General features: G+C 41.2%; 1 protein-coding gene across 1 annotated transcript in view; it reads right to left on the bottom strand.

Moving 5' to 3' along the window:
* Positions 1-20,093, bottom strand: part of LOC146002502 (chondroitin sulfate proteoglycan 4-like) — a 549,973-nt gene that overhangs the window by 49,727 nt on the left and 480,153 nt on the right. Inside the window, exons 3-4 of the mRNA XM_083140394.1 lie at positions 12,544-12,686; positions 10,431-10,736 (exon numbers count right to left, since the gene is read on the bottom strand). Of these exons, the coding sequence (XP_082996520.1) occupies positions 10,431-10,736; positions 12,544-12,686 (449 nt within the window). The remainder of the gene's footprint in view (positions 1-10,430; positions 10,737-12,543; positions 12,687-20,093) is intronic.

Raw genomic sequence — 20,093 nt, 5'->3', positions numbered from 1 at the left:
GCACGCATCGGGGTTTTTAAACAGATTAAGTGGGAGAGAATTAATGTTTCCTGAAACATCATTTCTTTTTTTATCTTAAGCTTTCAATTATGAAGTTGTTAACGATCACGTGACATCACCAGCAATTTTCTTAAGGTTATTCAGACTCGAGAACCCCAAGCGTCGAAAGGGGAGTTCTAGCGTAGGATATTTGTCAGAGAACAGGGGAAAATTTAACATTACGCTTATAGGAGTATTATTTAATTTCCTCTCTTGGCAATATCAAACTTCCGATGGCGCAGAAAAACACAAGAACGAAAGAGGACAGTTTGATGATTTGGTTTGCAGGTGGGCAAGTCATAATTTCCATGATTAGCCATGACTTGAAGTTGTTTCTCCATGGGGAATACACGGGTTTCTATAAATACTTATTCACCAAAGTTTTTTACATATCGTGTCTAGCTTAGTAATCAACGTAAAAAAACGCTTCCACGTTCAAGATAGGGATAAATTCATATTATCTTGTACCTCTGTTTATTTCAGTAGCAGTTCACATTTCGACGATATCGAAACTGTCACTCCTAGTCTTAAAGTATAACGTTCCACTGAATCAAATGACTCAGAGTTCAATTCCTGGCAGTAGTAGTTTTGTCCGCATGTAAAACTGAAATGCTGTGCATAAAGTTGGAAAACACTTGCTTGCTTTCAGACTTATTCACTAAATGAATACTGTTAGGAGTAGCTGGACAAACCGCATTCATTTAGTGAAGAAGTCTGAAAACAAGAAGGTGTTTTCCAACTTTCTACACAGCGTTTTAGTTTTACGTTCGGGCGACATTACTGCTGTCAGGAATTAAACTTGGGAGTCATTTGATTCAGCGGAACGTTCTGCTTTAACCAAATTGCTGGTGATGTCACGTGATCATTAACAAACCTCATAATTGAAAGCTTAAGATAGCATTTTGTTCCGAGATGAACGCTAGGAGTCGCTGCCAGTCGCATTAAGCGTCTTCTTGCGGCCATGCTTTTCGCGGTAATAGAAGTACCTCTGGAGTACAGCAGCGATCTTTTATTTCCATTTCTAGTCACAAACGGCCATTCCCATTCATTCCAAGTTTCAATTGCCGTGTGTACAGCTTTCTAAAACTCGTTTCACGGTTTGGTTACGACGTGTAATGGGATGTTGCTTCATTCAGGGACAAGGGGCATGGTAGAGCGGGGCTTTTGCAAACTCGGAAGCTAAAGTTAAGAACGAAGCATATAAATGTTAGTAACTGATTGCTGAGCATTGCGGTCAGCGTATTGATAAAAATTTCGCCTGACGTCAGGGGTGTCTTTAGTGGCAATTTTCCCTCATGTAAAAAGTAGCTTGTCTTTTCTACCATATTCGGCATATTCTTGTTGAATTCAGGCAGCCTCTTAATTTTCCCAGCTGTTTGTCATCCCTGTTGGGAGATGACAACAGTGTTTTACCAAATGTTCTTAGCTTTATGAGCAGAGCTGGTCTCTGTCTGTGAGGAAGCTTTTAGTTAATTCTTACTTTATAATGTTTTGCGTTTGTCTTGTGCAGGTCCGTTTACAACCTTGCCCTTTTAACTTTTCTCAAGGGGCCTTTTACACCCCTTGTTTTAAATTTTGCAGTAAATACGGGATATTTCCCCGTATACATTGAAGGTTGCAGAATGGCCTAAAGTGCCGACGCACCAAAACTTTTATTGCAACCAATCAATTAATGTTCTACCATGTACGGTCACCGGCAATAAAAAAACGGCACACCTAGATCCTGAAATGTTCCCTAGCCTGGAAGGCGTTGTGTGTGTTGCCTACCTCAACGGTGGTGGCAGAATTTGCCATTGAAAATTTGCTCTTAAAATCGACTCATGGCGGTAGAGTTAAGCAACACACTCAACGCCTTGCTGGGAAACGAGAATTTCAGGATCTAGGTGTCCCGCTTTTTATTGCCGTTGACTGTACGTGCCTGCCAGGTTGAAACAGGATCTACTCCAGTGGATTTTCTTCTTTGGCACTTTCTTTTGATTTTCCTTTAAGAAATCGTTTACTGAAGGAAATCAATTTTTTCAGTGTTGATGAAAACATATAGGTTACACTCACAAAGATTTCGTAATAGCAAATGTCATAAATAAAGATTACAAAGATTTGGACTAACTTACTTGCACCTACCTATACCCTGTTCCCGGAATCTGTGGAGCAAGGCCGCACGTGGCGACAGAGAAGGGGTGGGGGAGCGAGTGAGCAGAGCGAAGCAGAATACGCTTCTGCGAAGGCTGGTAACTTCAGTCACTTCACCCCTCCACGCAGTCCCGTTCCATGCCCCGTGTTCATTGGTGGAGCCGTCTGGCGTCACTACTTGGCGCAGAGACTTGTTTTTGTTCGCTTGCTCCAGAGATAACCGAGACAGAGTATACGTATCTACCAATAAATTTCAACTCTTTTCATTCATCTTCGCATTGATTGAATAATAGGTATAGATAGATGTCGGACACACTTGGTACTGTTCTCTGTCACGAACAATGTTGCCAGTACACCTTGCAATTTCGAAAAACATATAGGGTTTTATGACATCATTAATCCCATAAATCATCTGTAATGCATAAAATTAGAAAAAAAATTATCGTTCTTTCATCAATTCGACAAATACCCACTATTAACTTTTATGAGAATTATTTTTTTTCTTTTATTTGTTTTTTGAAGGGTCATTGGTTCCACCCACCTAGACCATCGGGCCTCCCCGATGGCGCAGTGGTAGCGTCGCCGCCTTGTAATAAAGGGGTCCCGGGTTCGATACCCGGTTGAGGCACAAGTGGTTCGGATCCCATTTTAAACTGTAGGTCCAGTCCCGATTATCCTTACTGTGCTTAAAGTGGACTTAAGACACGAAATCAATCAATCAATCACATAGACCATCGAAAGGTTTTGCAAGTAAATCCACAACTGTCTTTATCCATATTTGTTTTTACTTTGTACAACAACTTTTTTAAGTAAACTTTTCCCCAAACTGAACGTTCATGTAAAGAATATTTTCTTATTTAATTCAAACATAGATAAAGTTAACACCCAGTGCAAGGTACAGGTCTCCATCGCATTTTGTACGAAAGTTATGTACGTTCAAAGTCTCGGTTGCGTGACGTTTTGCACACCCTGTATATTCATCACCATATTTAGCATATCATGAGCAATAAATGGACTCATTTAACTAAAAATGATATTCTGAATCTAACAATGTTGTTTCGTTATTTAACGTTACTTTTGGCGTATCGCCTACGGAATCACAAATTCTGTCTTAATTCTTACTGTACTATAAGGTATGGTAACATTGGTATTATAAACATGGTACGTAGTTCTAGAACAGCTCCCGTATTAAGGCTTATCCTGGTTTTCTTGGTTGGTTCAACATTGTACCGCAAGGCGTGGTTTATTTACGAATTTAGCGCCAATGCATTAATGCATGTCTGCTCCAGCAGCTGTAAGGTCCATTTTCGAAGTATTACCAGACGTCTTTCTCTCCAGTTTCGGCTCGTCATTACGGCGCTATCCGCTGGAGTCAATTGCCGACTGCTTTTGCCGAGATGGCCAATTTTCTTCGCTAACTCGGCGCCTGGCACCATTCTGAGGCACTCTTAAAGGTACTGGGTCTACGCTTTGGCAGTCTGTTCTTGAGAAGAGTGAGTTCGGTGTGTGGAGGGCAGGGATGGGTATGCTCAATTCCAGACACACGTTTCTGAACTTGGCGCATTTTCTCTTATAAATATCGCTCAATTTTAACCCAATAAAGCTACGGTTTTGAAGGGCACCTTTTCCGTCGTCTATGCTCCAACGGATATTCAAACCTAGAACTTCTCGTTTACTGATTCAGTGTAATATATATATTATTCACGCTCGACGACCATCGTATGCATTTTGTGGCGAAAGATTCTCTGTACATTCGGAAGTGTCACGTGAGCTTCTTTCTGACTATTTTGCTAGCTTTTATGTTCCTGCTGATAATGATGTACCAATCACAATGCGGGAAGACATTTATTCCAACAATATACCACAACTGTGTGTAACTACTGAGGAATTTAACCCAAAAATTCGAAACCTACGTAAGGGGAAATCTACGGGATCTGACCTAATACCTTCACATTTCATTTCCGCTTGGGTCAATGAACTGTCACATCCCTTAACAATGCTGTACAGAAAAAAAATCATAAAGGTGACAAGCATGACGTTTGTAATTATCGTCCTATATCACTCCTGCCTATTTTATCCAAGGTATTGGAATCGCTGATATGCGACTACCTTAAATGGCATCTGCGGGATGCAATTGCACACCAACAGCATGGTTTTATGTGTGGGAGATCAACGGTTACAAACTTAGCTGTAATAACATGGGATATTGCCGATAGCTTTAATACCAGACAGCAAATGGATGTTATTTACGCTGACATGAGCAAAGCATTTGACAAACTGAATCACGTAATTCTCATACAAAGACTACGTTCAGTGGGGGTATCGGGTCAGCTATTAGAACTGTTAACTATTTATATATTTTGATTTGATTTGAATTTAAAATTTTGGGTGTGTCAGCACTTAGGGCATTTTGCACCCGTCCCATTATACGGGGGCCAGCCCCTTACCATTACAAATAACAACTCTAACGTTGCATAACTAAAATCTTAAAATATTCTGACTTCTGTTAAAAGCTGAGGCTGTAAACGAACACTCAGCACATATAATGACAAAACAAAGGACAGCACACTGCATTATACTGGCTATAGGGCCAGTCGCCAGAGTCTCGTTTGTCTGCAAAATGCAATCCAGGGTGTACAATGTGGAAGGTCACCCCAACTAGTTATAGCTATATCAAACTGCACGCAAACTGTAGCATTGAACGGTTTTTCGTATTCTGAAAGGGAGGTGTCATCTGGTGTGCTCCAAGGTTCCAACTTAGGCCCATACTTGTTTTTATTATTTGTAAACAATGTGCCCCTAAAAATGCAAAACGCTAAGGTCTTAATGTACGCAGATGACGTAAAGTTGTACCACCAGATTCGGCCAGTAGACGACTGCATAAAACTGCAAGACGATTTGAATAATTTTGCCGAGTGGTGTACACAAACAGGAATGGTCCTGAATGTAGATAAGTGCAAGATTGTATCTTTTAGTAATAAGAAAAGAGTTGTCTTTTACGACTATAGTATAGGCAATAACATAGTTCAACGAACAAACAATGTCATAGATTTAGGCGTCACTATTACTTCTGACTTAACATTTAATTGCCATTATCAAGCGATCATAAAAAGAAGTCTGAAGCTTGTAGGTTTTATCAGGAGAAACATTTTGCATAATTTTTCAGCCTCAACGGTAAATAGAATATACATCTCACTAATTCGCCGGATGTTGAAGATTGCAGTTCAATCTGGAATCATCAGCATAGGTCATGGGAAGGACGCAGTGGAAAAGGTACAAATGCAAATGGTCAAATGGTTGTGTTTTAAAAGCAATATTGAATATCATAATACAAATTATGTAACTTTATGTAGCCATTTTGGTCTCAATACCTTGAAAGATGGAAGAGTTTTTAATGATCTAATGTTTTTACGTAAATTAGTAAGACAAGATTGGCTATGTTCTGAGTTGTTAGAGAGAATAAAGTTCAATTTTTTACAGTGAGGAACAGAACACCTTTCTTCACGCCATTCTCAAGGTTCAACATACACAAAAACTCTCCAATAATAAGATTTCAGGAATCGTTTAATGAGTTATTATTAGTGCATGATTTGGACATATCTTTTGATTCATGTAATGTTGTTAGGAGCAAAAAATTCTGTAAAACATTATATTTTATCGGATTTGTGTGTAAAGGATTTTTAACTGTATTTATATGTTGTCATACTATCAAAAAAAATAATTATGTATTAACATTAACATTATTGCTAACATTTGTGTATATTATTAACATTATCATTGTGTACATTATGTTCATCATAAATGGGACTTCGGTCCTGTGATGGACAAATGAAGAAATTATTTTTGGTTTGAATTGGTGTTATTTAATGTCGCTTTTCTGCCACTTAGCTAAGCGCTAAGTGAGTGATGATATGATGAAATTGATCAAGAGACACTCATAAACAGTGGCGGCAATTCTGAAGCATTGACCCCCCTTTGCTCCCGCACTGTGGCCTATTAACGGTAAGCTTTAACTACCAAGAAATGTAAACTGTCCCTGCCCTACTATTTTTGGAACCGCATAGTTTAATAGCAACTGGGCCTACAGCAATCTTGAACATCCCGCTGCAAATTGCACCTTAAGGCCAGTAAGTAGCTCAGCAGGATTGGGTTAGCTGCTTACTTGGAGGTAAAAGCTATTGTGAAGGCGTTCTTCTTTTCACGAAAGCACATCCTGTTTCTTCTGCCATGGTTGCAATACCACACTCCACTGTTACTCACGAATCAAACCATGAGTGACTTTCCGTTTCACGAACGCGATCGACGAAGCCTCTTGCCTCGTTCACTCCCTCTTACAACGCTACAGCACTGCTGCTCGCTTTGCAGCCTACGGTACACAAATACTGTGGGTTTGCTGACGCCTGTAATCAAACCGATGACCTCTTAACTTCAATTAGAGGTGGCCCATTATGGTCTGGAAACAACACTGAGGCCTTTTCATCTTTAAATCGTCAATAACTGTTGTACCAGGAAGCAACAATTTGAAACGCAACCGCACTCACAAGCGCTTAAAATCAAATTTTCCCGGTTTCTTTGAACAAGTGCACATAACTGAAACCCATTACTGATTGCTTGGGAACGTTAAGACCATCGCAAAAGACTCAAACTGATGGGGTCTGTGTACTGGCGAGAGTGAAGGAGAAATTTTTTTAACGATGTATTTTTCTTAGGAGTTCTCTTTCTCAAGTTCCTGTTAAAGTAGAAAATTGAGACTTTGTTCATCGATTGCTTGCCTTGCTTGGGAAGGGGAAAATCCTGAAATGAAAGCCTCTACGGTAGGCAAGGTTTCCGGGATGAGGGAATTCTAATTAAGCTGCCTTTTCCACCAAGAGTTTTCATCTCGCAGATGCTGTGGAAAACGCCTGGAATTACCCGGAAAATAAAACTTGGAAACTATAGAGTTTATGAGGAGGCGAGAATAATCTGGCTTATTTGTACACTACCTGTCGGATAATGAAATACACGAAAACAGGAAAATGGAAGTAGTGGGGTCTACTCTATCTCCTTCTTTCTCTTTATCTCTCTCTGTATTTGGTCTTTCTTTTCCTCTCCAATCCATCTTTAAATCATTTTCTATCTCTTCTCTCTTTCTGGGGGTGTAAGGGGTGAACCTTTATCTAGACACCCAAATGCCAGTACGTTTACCTATACTCTGTCACCGGAATCTGTGGAGCAAGGCCGCGCATAAGAGGACACAGCTAGTGGGCGGAGCGGAGGAGTACGCATTGCTGCTGATAGCTGCAGCCGCATTTCTCCTCTCATCCGTTCATGGTCGAGCCCTCTCTAATCACTACTTGCGCAGAGGCTTGCTTTCGTTCGCTTTCTCCAGAGATACCCGGGATAGAGTGTAGTACATCCTGGACTGCATTTTGCAGACTAATGATGCCCTGGCGTCTGGACCCAAGGCCAGTACAATCCTCTATGGGACTTCTGTTGCTAGCTGCCTGTGTGTGTTTCTCCTTATCACCATTCATCCTTATCTTCGCGATTAGCCAAACGTGGCAGAAACGCGAAGTAAAATAAAGTAAATCAATCTTCCCTCTATCTTAATCTCTCTCTTCCCACCATGCGTTTTCTTTGCCTCTCCTTCCTTCCTTCTTTCTTTCTGTAACTTCCTCCCCTCATTTTCATTTCTGTTTCTCAGAAATAAATGAAAGCTATGGAAAATGGAGAGAGAGGGAGAGAGGTAAGAGAGAGGAGGAGGAGGCAAGATGAGAGGAAAGTTGAATAGGTCCAGTACCGATTAGCCTTATGTGCATAAAGTGGCCTTAAAACTCAAATCAAATCTCACTTGAAAACTCAAATGAAATCAACTTGTCAACACGCGTGGATCGTGGAAAATAAAAGTTCGTTGGTGGCGTCCTCCCCACACCCCGCGTGTCCGTACGTGTATTCACATGCGTGTGACCGACCGCTGGAACGTGGTGCAGAGCATGCTGCACGTACACCCGACCATCCCATCACCGTCTCTGAACTTGGTTACCGGTTGCGGGCGCAACATGCAGTCCTCCCACCCTTACAGCGGCCCCCTACTCCGCAACTTGATTGATTCGCAGCAGCAGAAGATGAATGGGTTCACAACTTGCGTATCACCTCAGACTCAACTCGTGTGGCCGACGAGATGAAGGATGCTGTTGGTCATCCTGGACGCGGCTGCATCGATCCCGGATCGTCCGCGTTCTCCCTTCCTTTCCCTGCTCTCCTACAGGAGTTAGAGGAGGGCGTGTAGTGAACTCCGAAGCAGTCGTCGATCGATGCACTTCATCCATCAGACTAACAAACATTGCCGGGACTCCACCGGGGGTTCCCCCCTCCCCACCGTTGCTCAATTTTCCTCCGGACGCCATGTAGACCTCCTCCCCTTTCCACCCCCAAAGGGTGAGCAATTTCGAACCCGGAAAGCGCATCTAGTAATGAACAAGACTCCGGGACATCTTTTCCGCTGATGTTCTCTCGACCTCTCCGGGTTCACAAGGAGGCGACGACCTTGCTTCAACTCTTATGCAGAAAAGGAAGGGCGCGCTGTTGAAATGTCTAGCGGCTGGACCTTAAGTTTGATTGATTTGGTATATTTCCCTTCGCTTTTCTGCCAAATCATCGCGAAGATGATGATGTGATGGAATTGATGAAGAGACACTGACAAAGAACATGCATTCCCAGCCCGGGATTCGAACCAGAAAATCCTGGCGTCGTTGCGCGCTGTGCTAACAACTCGGTCACGTAGGTCGGCTGGCTGGCTGGACCTTTCGCTCGTCTCTACAAAGTAGCTTTCGAAAAATTACTCTCCTCGTATTTTGTATTCTGAAAATTACATGTAATTAGAATTCCATCTAGCGAATTCAATTGAATTTTCATGAAGTTTGCCTTCGCATTTGTCTAGATATCTGTATGATAAACATTCTACTTAAGACGACGTAAAAGTGTTGCAGACATCTAGACAATATAGGAAGCAAACCAACTGAATTCTCTCAAATTAATTCTAATTTACGCACTAAAAAATTGCAATATTATCGTACTTTTGATAAGAGTGGAATTTTTTCGGAAATAACTTAGGTCACCGTGTTAAAACGTTCAAACAACACCTTACGCTAGTTTTCATAACATGTGCTGCTGCTTAATTGGAAATCCGAGCCGATGGACGAAATTATCAATCAAAACTCTAACCCAATATTAACGCGCTGTACTATTACTAGCACTGATACACTGAGCCTAGAGCTTCTAACAAGAAATACGCACCAACCTTTACACGAGATTCTATTACATGAAGCGTTCCAATGGGGGTTAAAGGAAAAGGCGTTAGGGACTTGAAAAATAAGTTGAAATTCCTGCAATTTACACCTTATCCTGAAATAACAATTTTGCATTCTGCAAGTACCTCTTCATTTTTACGGTTCGCTGGCTTGCCTACTAAAAAAGAATATAAATTATAGGTATAATCAGAGCGACATGACATTAAAGCTGTAAGTGAACATTGGCCAATGTCGTAGGTGAGAGTATACAGGGTGTCGATTAGTGAAACGCACACGGAAGCTGCAAAAAAAGTTGAAGTCCTGATTCGAACGCCACTTTACTTCAAAGAAAGTATCAAAAGATCAGTTCCTCCGTTCGTCACGTCCGCGTGGAGCCCAGTATATCCTCCCCTCCCAACAATGGCGTTCGTTTTAGAAACTGACAGATCTTGCCAAGTCCGCGTGGAGTCAATGAGATGTTGCCAATTCAGATTCTTTAGATATTTAATTACGTGAGGTTGCTGTTATCTTTGCTAGGTTGTGCTACTGTGTTATGCTACTTTTTTATACAGTGCGGGGACCTTGGGAGTGTAATGTCGTCGCAGTTCGTGTTGGATCTCATAAAAACAGGTGCTGGCTCAAAACCAGATACGCGTCCGGTCAGCTTCCTCTAGAGCTGTGTCAACGATACCGAACTGGCGTTCGAATCAGGACATGAACTATACTACGGTTATGAGATTGACAAACATCAAAGTGGGTGGTAACTTTCTGGAGCACCCCTGATCCTCCAGAGATCCTTTGCTGGAGAAAAGATGGCGACTGACCGAAGGGTGGTTCATCACAGCCCTCCCCCCCGGCCTTTGGTCGCCTCTTTCATTTGCCGCCGACAAGTATAACTGCACGGACTGCATCAACAATGTTCTTTATGACTGTACCACAACCCGAAATTATTGAACAACCCTTGTATATGAACAGTAAGTAAAGACAACCTACCTTGCCCCAGTTCTCGATATGGCATTTGGCAGGGCCATGAAGGCGCCGTTCTCAACGAAGCTGATCTCCCTCTCGGACCCGGCTTCGAACTCCTCCGCGCAGCTCCACGTGACGCCGTGCACATCCACCTGGCCCTGTCGCTCCCTCGCGCGGCTGAGGACGTTCACGTTGTTGTAGATGACGTCAGCCATGCAGCCTCGCATGTTCTCAAGATGGCCGAGGAAGAGCTCCGAGAAGTCCCCCTGGCCACCCACGAAGATCCCGTAGTGGATGTTCAGCTCGTAGAACCTCCCAGGCAACTTCTCGCTGAAAAGAAAGTCAGTGGTGAGGAAGATCCCCCAAATAAACACCTGAAGAAACACAAGCAACCATTACACCATCACCATTTGTTTCCTAAGATTCTATATTAGAATAAACTTGCAAATGGGGACAAAGAGGTCCAAGGGAGGTCAAAAGCGAAAAGTGTTGTCCTGTATGAGATATATTGACGTCATGTTTAGGTATTATCAGAAGAAAGAAGCATTTTAAAGGTGCCAAATACAAAGGTTACAGGTTTGAACCCGGGTTAGGGATTAGATTTATTTTTGTGCTTGGCGCATCATCTTATTCAATCAATAAGATGTAGAAAAATGTTGCAAAATAACCGAAACAGAAGGAAGAAGATAATGGAAGAGAAGAGATGAAAAAGAAAGAAATAAAGAAGCCAGACACACCTGGATAGAGAAAGAGAGGAGAAAAAGGACAAAACAAATGGAAAGAAAAAGAAAGAAATAAGTTAAGAGATAAAGAAAGTGAGACAGAGAGAGAAGAATGAGAAAAAATCGACAGAGGAAACTTAGAAAAAGAAATGATCATGAAGAGATGAAGTAAACAAAACAAAAATTCTAAGGCTAAGAAATAGATTGAAAGGTAGAAAGAGGACAAATGAAAATAGAAAAGAGATACAAATGAAAAAGAGACAAGGAAATAGGCAACTTTTCTTTTTACGAGGATCAACTACCATCCCACACTCTCCCTACGGATTTGAAATCTCCATGATACGTATTAAACAACTACAAGCAATCAGCTGCACTCAGAATCTAAAGAGAACTGTGCTGTAATAACTACTTATACAACGATGGTTGTTGTTGAAATTATAAGTGTAATTTATAAGGACATATTAAGACCTCAACGTACGTTTTTACAAGATAACACTATAATTGAGAAGGAGCAAATCATTTCATAATGTTATGGCCTTCGGGTAGTGGTGACGTATTCACTTTGTAAAACTTAACGCTAACTGCGACGCGTAGAAACGAGGCAACAGACGCGTTTCCGGCGTCTCAGTGGGCGATAACCTTTAATATAACCTGCAGACTTCTGGCACGGAAATTCAGCGCGTTTCCCTGTAGTGGGCGTTACACCATTTGATTTCAGTAGAAGCAGACAACAGAATTTCTGCTACCGCGTATCTCCGCGTCTCAGTGGGCGTTAAGCTTTACAAAGCTGCGACACCCGGGTTCGATACTCGGTGGAGGCACATAGTAGTTTGGTTCCCTCTTTAAACTGTAAGTCCAGTCCCGATTATCCTTTATGTGTATAACTTGAACTTAAAAATAGACTCAAAGAAACAAGTTCCATAAGAATGCAATGGTACAGGGTCAACAAAGTTAGTAATAAGCTGTGTTTTATACAGCGTATATTGATACACCTGTAAATTCAATTGTATCATCTGCAAATAGTCTGTGTAAAAAGACAAACTGCTGGAGTACTAATTGAGGTAAGTGTACATGACAATAAAGTCAGTTGGGGGGTGCATTGCAGGCCAACTTAATGCTCAGGCTAATTCGGAGCTGGATCTGCAGTTTAAAGTGTGATTTTTGGTTCAGTCTTGAGCCCCAACAAACCAAAATTCTCTTGCGAAGACACTGTTGACACCAGTTCTGCACAGGACCCTCAGTAAACAAGAGGACGTACTCCGCCGTGCATTATCAGAAACGTAATTCTACCCCCCATTAAACACTAGAACAGACTGGATAAACACTCCCCTGTTAATTTCCCAGAATTGGAGAGCCATTAAGCCATTCACTTAAGTGGTTCCTGTTTTCTTTTCAAGCTCCTTTTAAGCACTCACTTTATGATGTGTATAGTGTCCACTTGGAGTGTGATGTCTGCATCCTTCCTGGTGATAACGACCTCGTGCCACGTCAAATCGTCTAGCTTCAAGCCCTTGGAAGATGCTATCTCCGATTCTCCAGCCCCGAGGTTTATGTGGACCTGTAAGAGGAGGAGGACATAAATTTTAAAAAAAGGCGACGAAAGAAGTTCGTATTGAAAAAGTTAAGGGGTGTTCAGAAAGTTCCAAGACTAGAATCGTTATCAGACTAATAATAGCTGGCGTTACAGTCAAAGTTTACAAATAATTCTAATTTTCTGCAAGATATTCACATGTAATTGAGCTTGAAAGCAGCGTAAAAAGTGCTGAATACACGCTATATTTGTTACAACAGTACATGACTAATGACAATAATAAATGAAGATGATAGACAAGCATTTTTATGTACCAATTTTCAAAACATTGTGAGCGCTATTGTTCGAATACTCTATTAAAACAATAAATGACTGAAGGACAGATTGGTACAGAGCAATATTTTCTAAGTATCGGTTAGCCTCTTGAGGATTTCTTTGATCTTGAATGTAGACGAGAACTGAACGATATAAAATCCAAATCAGACTCTTCAATATTGCATGATATATCAAAGTTTAAACTTTGTAGTAACTATTATTCTTGAGACGTAAGGCCTTATGCAATTGACTTGAGCTACTCTTAAGACAGTTGTTACTCGTATTTATATTCTTGAGATTTCTGCAGCTAACAAGAGACTGGAAAGCCCCTTAGATATTGAGCAACGTGCATATAGAAATAATTTATTTGCACAATTTGTAAGCAAGCTGTCTATCCAGTGAGTTTCATCTTTTTCTGTATGCAAATCCGACAGATAGTGATATGACACGATCATTACTCGCATGCTAGTTTGGGTACCTTTTGATAACATAATGAAAATCTCAAAACCTTGTCATCACAAAGCACTATTTACAAATGAACGATAGGGATATAATTGGTTAATAAAATTTCCATACATAACCGCGACAAATCCATCACAAAAGCATTCCCCATTAACCGAGGAAGCATGAGGTCCCAGAGTTCACATGAAAAGGCCTATCACCTTTAATCTCTCCTTATTACTTATTTAACGCCGCGCAACATATTGCCCAGAGATTCTGAAACGGAATTAACAATGGCACGCATGATCAATTGGAACGTACAAGGAAAATGAATTACAGCGGGCATCAATGTCCAGCGCTAAAGCGGAGCTAATAAATTTATCATGGCGCTGGGCAGAGACTGAATGCGACAGACAGCAAAAATTTTCCTCCATTGTGTCCGAAGCTCTGGAGGTCTGAGCGGGAATTGTGTCTGCCAGAAAAATATAGAAGTGGTCGGTTTGGGTTTTTGCTCCTTTACTTGTTATAAATCATGATCTGTTTTCCCCTGTGGTATCAGGCGAAATAACGCATCTTGATTTTCAGATGATTATTATTTCGACTTTCATAGTAACATTCAAATACTGTCTTCCTACTCTTGTCTCCTTTTCGTGTGATTTCCTTGTTTTCTCGCTACTGGCACGGTTTAACCCGTTTCTCTATGTACAGTCACCGGCAATAAAATTCTGGTGTGTTGCTTAACTCTGCTGCGGTGCTAGAAGTTGCCATTGAAAATTTGCTGTTAAAATTCATTCATCGCCGTAGAGTTAGGCAAAACACACAACGCCTTGCAGGGAAGAGAGCATTTCAGGATCGAGGTTTCTCATAGTTATTGCCGCTGACTGTACCTGCACTTTGAACACTTTCTTGGTGACTTAAAACACTCCCAGAATCTGTTCCAGGAGTCCGTAAAGCAATATCGCGGTAGAGAAGGGGTGGAACAAAGAAGTGCGCGGTGCAAACGGCTGGTAGCTGCAGTCGCGTTGTTTCCTTCCCCGCTCACGCGTTCATTGGATGATCCCTCTCGAGTCACTACTTGCGCAGAGGACTAGTTTTCGTTCGTTTGCTTTAAAGATTGCTAGGACAGAGTATAGGCGTGATTACATTCTGGATTATGTCCCTCAAAACTGAACTTTTTTTTCCCCCACTGAGTCTACTTTGAAATGCATTTTAGCAGGCCAAAAATACATTGGTGCTTGGACCAACAGTCAGGATAATATTTCCTCTGTCGGGTTTTGTTCTGTGTATTGTTCTCACGTGTGTTGAATGCGGTTCTACAGCCTCAGCTTTTATCGACGACTTAGTTTATAGTTTTATGTTTTGATGATTCTGCTTCAGACGATATCTTCCCAGATGTGTATTGATTTTAGTTTTTCGGAGTTCACCTACATGCATTTGTTACTATAATCCACTAACTTTTATATTAATTATGTTTTCCAAATATACACATATTTCCAAAAGGGTGCGCTGAAACGTGCATTAAAATTAATAAACAAAGTAGATCATGTCACAATTAGATTCAATGGACATAAAGCAATTCTGTACTGCAATTAAACACATGGCGTCTTATATAATTAACATTTATTCGGTATTGCAATTTTTGATCATATACAGTGCGTGTTTATTTTTGAAAATAATACTAGAAAGTTTGGCTTACACATGTCTAAAAAAATTGGATGAATCTCGAACGTCCGGTTATTTTGATGTTCAGTATATTCTTATTTGTTTTGAATTTGTTTATACTCATTTTGAAACTCTGTAAGACCTCGCATCCTCCGATCTATTGATTATATCCATGTTGAAATTATTTAACACGTGAACACGTGATGATTTATATTTAAATTCTGTTTCATTATTGAACGTCCATATAACTTTTATGTTTGTTGAACAACTGGCTATATTCGTGTTTAAAATAAGTTTGATTTTTGTATGTATGATTATAATGATTTTGAATTTCTTTAAGACACTTGAACGCCTAAGCATATTATAATACAATTTCGCAAGTCAAGCTTATAACTGTATAAAGTGACACCTAGCGATTAGAAAGCAATCTATTCCCTTTAACGCGAGTGCCTTTCGAAGTCACCTGTCTCCAATCAATAGAACATAGAGGGGGACACATGAGTTACCAACTCACCAAGATTTCGGAGTTCCCTTAGATTTCACTTGAACCCATTGATCGAAATTTGGAGGACATTCCTTCCCCTTTCCCATCCCTCGGGAGACTTTCCATCTCCCCGTCGGGACGGAGAAGGGAAGAAGGGACTCTCTTTCTTTTCATTAACAATAACCACCCGACTCGAAGCCATGGCACGGTGCCGAGTGTAATGGCCCCTCCGAGGCCCGTAGCGCGGACCGGCGGGAGATGTTAAGAACTGCAGCGAAGCGAGTCATCAAGGGTGCTTGTCTCGTTAGTAATGGTGCTTCGGGAGACTGGCGAGAGGCTGCGCTCAAAGGGAAAAACCCTGATGCATGGGTAGATCTGGCTCAGAGTGACTTGTTACAAGGGAACTGGTTTTATGGGCGGAGGGTTTTTTCCCTCAGAAGAGGTTTATTTTAATCCTCTTTAAAGCGCAGTCCTCGTTCAGCTTGAGAGATACTAGGGACTCCATTCAGGATGCTGTGGTATCCCGAGTCGCTGGCGACCCATTTCCGAATTCCTCTTATTTTTGGGTTGCTGTGCTTGGGTTAATCTCGAGGATGAATGATGGGACAGACGGAATGGGTTACGAGAAGAATATGCCTTGACCAGAGTTCGTACCTGCAAATTCTGGCTTTCCAGATCGTGACACTAACCGTTCCGGCGTGGATGCTATCTCGGGGGCGAATTCATCGGACAGCGTCCCTGCATAAATAGGTTCCAGGATTCCCCAGCCTAATCAATAGGTACCTGGGAAGAGGGGTGGGGGTGGTAAGGACTACTAATTGCCAGATCCGGATCCGGGTACCCGGTTCTGAGAACCGGTTTCGTTTATTATCGGAACTGGGCAACATAATATCCGAATTTTTGGGGGGCAGATCTAGATTCAACCCCCGTCACAATTCGGAAAACTCTATCCTTACCCGATAACTTTTTCGTGGAATGGCATTAACACCGCGTTGCGTGCCTCGTCTGTTCACAAACTCTGTGTGCTTCATTTCAAACCACAGATAAAAATGTGATATGCGATTGAATTTTACCGCGAAGCACAAGCCTTGCTAGTGAAGGAGACTTTCCCCTAAGAATACAGAAAAGTTATGCATGTAGATATTTGTACATAATATACAGTGTGTCTCTCCTCCACAATAATTCAGAGGTAAGGATGATTATGCCACGAATACCTTTGCGTTCGCTATTTTCCTCCTGATATAATCTTTACATAATACAGAACATTACTTCTTAAAGTTTAAGTCCACTTTATGCTCAGATAGGCTAATTGGGACTAGACGCACATTTTAAAGTGGGATACTTCCATTGGAGATTGAACCCATAACCTCCTGATTGCTAGCCATCGTTCTAGGAACTGGACAACCCGGTTCAAAAAATTGTTGAGCCACCGTAGTAGAGACGGCAGAATTTTCCTCCACATTCCGTTCGATGAAATGTACGGACAGGGTAAAGCTTTACCTTTTATTTCTAAAGTGGAAGGGTCTAATTGGCTGAGAGCAGGACTCTTTTATTGCTATTAGTGAATTAGAACGAAATGCATAAAAGTTGTGGAAAAACTGTCCAGTAGTTGGTCAAGTGATAAGAAAAATTGGAAAATTAAGTTTGTAGGACTAAGCATAAACTGAACCATAAAATTTTACATGGAATTAACTCCTTCCTACGAAAAGATAATATACTCTTATAATTGCAGACAATGGATAAAGCAACTGCATTTCTGGAAGTTGCTGAGGATTCTTATAACAAAGAAGGGTAGTGGAAATGAACAAGAATGTTGCAATTTCCTTTGGGTGTCGAATTCAAGACGACTGCGAGAAAAGCGTCCAAAAACACATTTTTCTCTCATATAATTTTGGGGATTCTCAAATGTTATTGTTGGCGAGCGGACTAGCATTAACAGTTGATAAGCAAGAGTTGCTAGTGGAAACCACTTCAACATCTTCGGTTCACTGAAGATGAGTGTATTTAACACTTGAGAGATTAGACGCCGACATAAGCTGTTATTTTTGGTATCAGTTAGTTACCTTCTTTGAGTTGGTTCTTTCCAGAAATCACATTGAACTTATTAGTTCCCGGAAGATGCGAATGGATATGGTTTCTTGAGAATTTGGAGCTAATGTTAGAAATCTGAATTAATTATCCACTTCATTTTGCTGGATGAGGTTATACCTCGTTTCGCGAGTAGAGGCGGCTCAAGGCCGAGCTTCTAAGCCTCACCCTGGACCAATTCTCTCCCTTCTTTCTAACTCTGATCAATGGCTGTTTTGCAATGTTGCCAGCAGCAGTATGATGATTCTCAGTAAATCAATCTCTCCGCATCTTCCTGAACTGTGTATACGAGGGCTATTTTTTTTTCATCCACCGATAGGGCATGAAATCAAAACCACAGTGATTAGCAAAATGGTTTTATTGACAAAAGTTACCTACACGTATAATCTACTTTTCAACGTGATCACGAACAAGATTCAGACATTTATCGTACCGATGCACCATCTTTCGAGTACCCTTTGCAAAAAAAGGTGCCACCTGCTTGTCTGTTGAGACAGGTCTGCACGGTGTCCTGAAGCTCCTCCTCATTGGTGTGGAAGCGCCGTCCTTCCAATCACTTCTTCATAGCCGGGAAAAGGTTGAAGTCACTCAGCGCCAGGACTGGAGTGTAGTGATCAACCCAGTGGAATCGTTGAAGAAGGTCTTGGGTTGACCCAGCAACATGCAGTCGCGCATTGTCATGAAGCAAGGCAATGTCCGAAGACAGTATTTCTGTTTCCAAAAAAACATATCAGTCCTCCGCTGACTGCTCCGTTGCGTAAAAATACTACAAGGCGGTTATAAAAGAAACAATGCACTGGCAACACTGAGCCAGGAAGACAGGAGAATGTAACAACAGAGTGTAGCCTCCACTCACCTATTTAAAAGTAACAAGCGAAAGCTAATGATAATTTGAAGTTGCTTCCAGTAATGGTTTTTATGTCACAATATGAATTTATTGCCTGTTATAAATTGTTAAGAATATAGAGACAGGCAGAATTCATAGTGTACCTCGTGAGTATTTCTTTAACAAATTTCTGGACTAGTTCAAGAATGTATTTTCCAAAATTTTCCTGCTTGTTACCTGGAGAACTACAGATGTCGGTTGTAACGTTTGATGAACTTTCGTGATATTTATGTGGTCAACTACTGCTCCCACCTGTAGAAGTTTGTCAACAAAAAGTGATCTCTAGGTTTAACGGGCTGTAACAAAGCATTTCGTGTTGTGGGTATGAACTGAATGTTCATTTCTTTTTTGAAATGTTACATTATCTTGAGCAGGGGTTAGAGTTCAGTCAAGGTTCTACCACGGCTATAGACTACAAACGTGGTAACTCTGGAAAACTCAATCGCCGCTTGACAATTATATAATCTGTGGTAAGAACAGTCCACAGATTATTTTACTTTTCTCCCGTGGCATTGTTTCGACACATATAGTTTTTACAGCACTAAAAACAGCAATGTAATTAGCATATTATGTTTGTTGACTTGCATTGTATAACATTCTAAATTGATTTACAACGGTGTTCGGCAATCATTAATGTTCAGTCTTTCTCTCGTTTTTTTTATTTTCCAAACACGAATGTGATGTTTGATGTCGGACAATTCGAACAATGCTTTATCTGACTTGACTGGTTTTTTTTGTTTTGTTGATCTGGGAGTGACGTTTCCTTGACTCCTATTTGGATGTTTCCCCCTTCTATTAGAGTTTTTGTTGCCTTGGTTTATTTTCCCTTGCTACTGTCGCTCGAGGGGTTTGTCTTCTTCTAGTTGTTAAGGGCTCACTGTGGTCGTGGGGTTCGATGTGTGAGCTTAAAGATGGCCGCTGTTCCAATTATGTTGACTGAGGAGTTACTGTGCCTTCTAAGACTAGCCCAGAATTTGGCTGTTTCTCGTCTTGTGACCTCTTCCCCGATTGGATCTATCTCCAGGTCTTCCTGTATTTCGATGTTTGATGTGTATCTGTCATGGCCGCTTATTATACTTTCCGCCTTGTTTTCGATTACTTATAGTTTTCCTCTTGTTGTCCTGGCTGCGTGATGCCAAGCTGGTATGGCATATAGTATGGTTAGTCTTATCATTGTAGAGTGATGTCCTCGTTGCTAGTATCAGTTCAAGGCTTCTGAATACAGCGTATAGTCCCCTTACAGGTTGGTTTGCGTTGTCAAATATACAGGGTGTTCATAAACTCTTGGTACCATTAAAAAAACGTAGCTCGGAAACTACACGCAATAGAACAATGCTGTTGATTGCAAAATGAGCTACAACTCTCCACGTTTATATGCCGACTATAATTTTTCAACAAGATGGGGCACTCCCTCACTAGTCTAAGGATGTTCGAAGTCTTCTGGATAGGCATTTCCCTACGAGGTGGATAGGCCGTGATGGACCTATTTCCTGGCCATCGCGCTCGCCTGATATCACACTCTTGGATTTATTCTTCTGGGGGTATGTCAAAGATTGTG

Source organism: Lepisma saccharinum, chromosome 1 (genome assembly GCF_977018435.1).
Source record: "Lepisma saccharinum chromosome 1, izLepSacc3.1, whole genome shotgun sequence".
Lineage (NCBI taxonomy): Eukaryota > Metazoa > Arthropoda > Insecta > Zygentoma > Lepismatidae > Lepisma > Lepisma saccharinum.
This window is presented reverse-complemented; position numbering and strand designations above follow the sequence as displayed.